Genomic DNA, 5,597 nt, shown 5'->3' with positions numbered 1-5,597 from the left:
CTCCCTCACAGCATGGCTTCAGGAAAGGCTATTCAACTGAAAGTGCAATATTTGAATTTCTTAATGAAATCTATACTAAACTGGATGCAAGTGAGTTTGTGACGGGCATATGTCTTGATTTGTATATCCAATGAGTGGCTCAGGACATATCTATGTGGTCACAAACAGGTGGTTGAAGTGCAATATACTGACCATAACAAAATCAGCTACTACTATTCAGGATAAGAAAAATGTGAAATATGGCGTCCCTCAAGGATCAGTGTTAGGATCCATGCTGTTTCTCCTCTATGTCAATGATCTTATGTACAACAAGCATTGCCAAACTACCTTCCAATTTGCAGACGATACAAGCTTGCTTATTAGTGGTAAAACAGAAGAAAAACTAAAAGACTCCAATATCCAAACAATAAACAGTGTAGAACAGTGGATCAGCTGTAACAAGCTAATTATATATATATACTAAGATGGTATCTGTTCTTTCGGACATGTCCAAAAGAACAGATACCATTGGTGACCAAGCAGCTCATTAGAATGAAATTACAAAGAGATGAACACCCTTAGCTGCTTACAGATGTTGACATACATCAACGGGGCAGATGAAAATGTGTGCCCCGACCGGGACTCGAACCCGGAATCTCCTGCTTACATGGCAGACGCTCTATCCATCTGAGCCACCGAGGACACAGAGGATAGTGCGACTGCAGGGATTTCTCTCTGGCATGCCTCCCGCGGAACCCACATTCTCAACATATTGTACCGCACTACATTCGTAGTGCTCCTGCCCATTATACTCATTACTCGCGGCGCGTTGCCGATTCCCTAAGAGTTCGGGCACTGTTTGTGCATTCGCACAGAAGAAGAAGATGGTCAAGTGGCCAGAGAGCCTTAACTATATACATATATATATTCTAAGATGGTATCTGTTCTTTCGTGGGAGGCATGCCAGAGACAAATCCCTGCAGTTGCACTATCCTCTGTGTCCTCGGTGGCTCAGATGGATAGAGCATCTGCCATGTAAGCAAGAGATTCCGGGTTTGAGTCCCCGTCGGGGCACACATTTTCATCTGTCCCCGTTGATGCATGTCAACACCTGTAAGCAGCTAAGGGTGTTCATTTAATTGTAATTTCAAGCTAATTATAAACACAGAAAAGGCAGTAGCATTGAACTTCTATAATGTAAAAGGAAGACACCACCCAAACATACAAATAGAACTTAGGGACAGAGTTCTTGAAAGTGTTGACAGTGCAAAATTTCTGGGACTCTGGCTCCAGAACAACACAAATTGGGAGGTACACATTGACTATTTGCAAAGAAAACTAAGCAAAACCTGCTACATGATAAGGATCTTAAAAACTTGTTGCAGCAAAGCCAGCCTGTTAAATGTATTCTTTTTTTTTTTTATCCATCTTTCAGCACTAACGTGCAATCGATGTCGTCAGAAGAGTTACAGCTATTTGTACATTGTGTTTTACATACCAAAATATTACATAGTAAAAATATAGCAATGTTGTAAACTATTAGCTTACAACAGCCTCAACACCTAGATCCATACATAACAGTAAGCCATAATTTATCAGCATTAACATGCAATCAATATTATCAGAAGTATTATAGCTATTTGTACATTATGTTTCATACAACAAAAATATTACATGGAGAAAAAAAAGATAGCGTTGTACCCTATTAGCTTATAGCTAGGTGCCTCTACATCCATAACTATACATAACAGTAAGCCTTAGTTTATCAATAAATTAGATCATCTTTACAACTATTCTGAAATTCTTCTACACTGTAGAAAGTATTTTTCTTCATCCACACTTTGGTTTTAGTTTTGAAAATATCCATTGGAACCAATTGAGCCTGTACGGGTAAAGTGTTGAATAATTTTATGCCTATGTATTCATAGCTAGATTGGGTTTTCTTAAGCCTGGTTGTGGGTATATCAATCATATTTGTTTGTCGAGTATTGTGTTGATGAACTGATTTCCTTATAGTGTAGTGGTTTAAGTTTTCTTTTATGTTTAATAGGCAACAATATATGTAAAGAGATGGGACTGTGAGAATTTTTAAGTCTCTAAAATAAGGTCTACATGAGGTCTTGTTGTCAGTGATTCCGTGCAAACGTCTAATTGCTTTCTTCTGCCAAGTGAAAATTTTTTTGGCTCCTGGAGAGTTACCCCATAAAAGAATGCCATATTGTAGGTGGCAATGAAAGAAGGCATAGTATGACTGAAGCAATAAATCTTGTGTAACACATGTGTGTAGTTTGGCTAGTAGGTAAATAACTCGTGATAGCTTTCGACATACATAATCTGTATGTGTGTCCCAAGTTAATTTTGAGTCAATGTGTATTCCTAGTAGTTTAACAGATGATAACTCCATGTTACTGTTTGATAAACTGAAGATTATCTTGACAGTCTTTTCATGGTTCATAGATAAGTCATTAGCTTTAAACCAAATATTAGATATTTTGAGACACTCTTCACTTTCCTCCTTCAATATGTTTATATCCTTTCCAGAATTAGCTAATGTTGTGTCATCAGCATAGAGGATAGATTTACAGGGTAAGTTGTTCGGAAAGTCATTTATAAACAATATAAATAGTAGAGGGCCAAGCACTGAGCCCTGAGGAACACCTCGTTTTATACTTAAAGTCTGTGACTGTTGGTCATTATGCTTTACTATTTGTTTTCTATTGCTGAGGTATGATTCAATTAGTGAGAGTTCCAAGTGTTTGATTCCATAGCAACACAGTTTATCTAATAATAATTTGTGGTTAACTGAGTCGAAAGCCTTACTCAAGTCAATTAGAATGGCTTCAGCAGATAATTCTGACTCAAATGCACTTAGTACAAAAGAGATAAGGTTTTCAACTGCTTTGACTGTTGATAAGTTTGACCTGAATCCATACTGAGAATCATTTAATATATTATTGTCTGATAGGTGTATGCATATTTGCTGCATTATGCAATGTTCTATTATTTTTGAGAGAATAGGCACAAGTGAAATTGGTCTATAATTATTGATACAGGACTTGTCACCCTTTTTGTATAATGGTATGACAACTGTTTTTTTGAGACATTCTGGAAAGTGTCCACTCGAGAGCATCCAGTTTATCAGTATGCAAAGAGGGTATGTTATGAGATCTACAACTTTTTTAATTACATAGTTTGACAGACCATACACATCTTCAGATCTAGAGTATCCTAATTTAGAGGTTGCTTTAATTATATCAGTTACTTGTACTTCTCTCCATTTAAAAGCTGACACTATGTTTGTAATGTTTTGTTGAAAATTTCTGCCAGATATGGGGTGAGAAATAGGTGTGTGTGTTGAATTGGAATTCTGGTTGCTGTGGGTTGGAAGGCTGAGATTGGCAGAGTTGACAAAAAAGTGATTGAAATCATCAGCAGTGACGTTAGCAGCATTTGTGTTGTCTTTGTAGTTTATATCCATACCTAGCTCTGCTTTTATTACTTTCCATGCAGCCTTACATTTATTGTGTGATTTTTTAATGAAATCACCATTTGCCTTACACTTGGCTATTTTAATTTCAGATCTATATTTTCTTTTCAGGTTTTTGTAAGTTTCTTTATCTACTGCTCCCTTTTTGACCTTATCGTGACAAGTAATTACCAATAGTCTCAGTTTTTGTAATTGGGGTGAAAACCACTTCTGTAAAGTTGAGTGGCTAGGTTTCCTAACTTTTTTGTTTTTTTGTTTTTTAACCAGTGGACAGCATGTGTGGAAGATTTCAGAAATGATTTTGAGGAATGTGCTGAAGGCTTCATCAACATTTCTGGAGGAATGTATAACAGTATTCCAATCTATAGACTTAAGTTCTTCTCTATACTTGCTAATATTTGTATCTGTAGATAGTCTGACACACTGAGTTTGTTCCTCGTCTTCTTTTGGTTTTATAGCAATTAGTTTCACCCATATACCTCTATGGTCTGACAGGTAATCGACATTAAATAAGCCTAGCTCAAAATCACATTTGTATACATTTGTTATTAGATTGTCAAGACAGGAGGAGTGCCTTGTAGGACTTTCATTAGCACAAAAGAGATTATAGGATCTTAACATGTTTACTAAATTAACATTTCTGGCTGTCATTTTCCTAATGTCTATGTTTAGATCCCCAAAGATTAAAATTTTGTATTTAGTATATTTTTGTACACTGATCACAAGTTTTTCTAAACGTTCTATAAATTGTTCTACATTACTTTCAGGAGTGTGATATAAAGACACAGTTATGAGCTGTATACTAGGTATAATAAAAGCAGCTGCTTCAAAAACACCTTTAATGCATAGGTCACTAACTTCAAGAACAGAAAACTTTAGGTCTAGATCATTGCTAATATATATGGATGAACCCCCATAGGATTCACTGGGTCTGCAGAAGTATGTAGCTAATCTGAAGCCTGATGGTACATACAGTTTTATATCCTCTTCCTTTAACCAATGTTCATTTATACATAAAATCATTCTCTTGTTACTTTTGAATAGTATACCAAGCTCATCAGCTTTATTTTTCAGAGACCTGACATTTAAGTGCAGAAATAAGATACAGTTACTGTCACAGGAGGGGAGGAGTACAGTATTATGGGGCAATGGAGAACATTTAATTGTTTTTTCAGCCCTGGAATCTATGTTAGGTGGCGGTTGGACTTCCTTGGGATAAACCATAAAAAATCTTCATTTCTCTTTGGTAATTTTTTGGGTCTGTTTGAAACACGGTTGGAAGTTTGTTTCACTTTACTGTCCACAAGTTTTATAGGAACATGTTTTCCCAAATCATTTGGTATCACTTCATCATGAGACAAAGATGATACTTTACTTACTGTGACTGGTCTATTCTTTTCCGCTACTCTTGAAGGTGATGGAGGAGGAGCTGGTAATGTTTCTGCTGTTGGTGAAGTAGGTTTAGTTGCTGCTGGTGGAGGAGTTGTTTCTGTTATTACTGGTAAAGGAGTTGGTTCTGCTACTGCTGGTGTGGGAGATGGTGCTGCTGCTATAGGAACTGGTTCTACTGCTGGAGGAGTTGCTTCTGCTGTTGCTGATGGTGTTTCTTCTGCTATTGCTGGTGAAGTAGTTTGTGCTGCTACTGCTGGTGAGGGAGATGGTGTTACTGCTGTAGGAGCTGGTTCTAATGCTGGAGGAGTTACTTCTGCTGTTACTGAGTGTGGTTCTTCTGACGCTGCTGTTGATTCTACTTCTGTTAGTATTGCTTCTTTAGGCACTTCTGCTGCATTTTCTGCTACTGTATCTGATTCTGCATTAGTCACTCCTAGAGATACTTTCTGTGATGATGATATAGGTACCACTGATGATGTTGTTGGTAAGTATTGCAGTCTCTGAATAATTTCCATTAGCTTTAATGTAACAAGTTGCTTTCCAAGGCCATTTAGGTGCAGCCCGTGAGTAGTGTGGAATCTGCGTCCAATGGTATTAATATTAACAACAGAAACATTTCTATATTGTTTGCATATACTGGAAAAAAGTTCATTGGCGGCACTAATTTCCTTGTTGACACACGACCAGGACATCAAGTCGTACCTTTGTGGTATATTTACGAGGATAACGTTTGTATGAC

At 37.1% G+C, this 5,597-nt stretch overlaps 1 protein-coding gene and 1 non-coding gene across 2 annotated transcripts; both read right to left on the bottom strand.

Annotated features, from left to right (window-relative positions):
• Positions 1-607: 607 nt before the first annotated feature.
• On the bottom strand, positions 608-681 carry Trnat-ugu (transfer RNA threonine (anticodon UGU)). The gene has a single exon. It is a non-coding gene; the product is annotated as a tRNA-Thr (tRNA).
• Positions 682-4,650: 3,969 nt separating this feature from the next.
• LOC126095665 (calphotin-like) lies at positions 4,651-5,373 on the bottom strand. Its single transcript, XM_049910422.1, has one exon. The coding sequence runs from the start codon at positions 5,371-5,373 to the stop codon at positions 4,651-4,653; it is 723 nt and encodes a 240-aa protein (XP_049766379.1).
• Positions 5,374-5,597: the final 224 nt, after the last annotated feature.

Source organism: Schistocerca cancellata, chromosome 8 (assembly GCF_023864275.1).
Source record: "Schistocerca cancellata isolate TAMUIC-IGC-003103 chromosome 8, iqSchCanc2.1, whole genome shotgun sequence".
In the NCBI taxonomy this organism is placed as follows: Eukaryota; Metazoa; Arthropoda; class Insecta; order Orthoptera; family Acrididae; genus Schistocerca; species Schistocerca cancellata.
This window is presented reverse-complemented; position numbering and strand designations above follow the sequence as displayed.

What these genes read in the sequence shown, in the direction of transcription:
- LOC126095665 (XM_049910422.1), bottom strand. Translation starts at nt 5,373, where the DNA reads ATGGAAATTATTCAGAGACTGCAATACTTACCAACAACATCATCAGTG.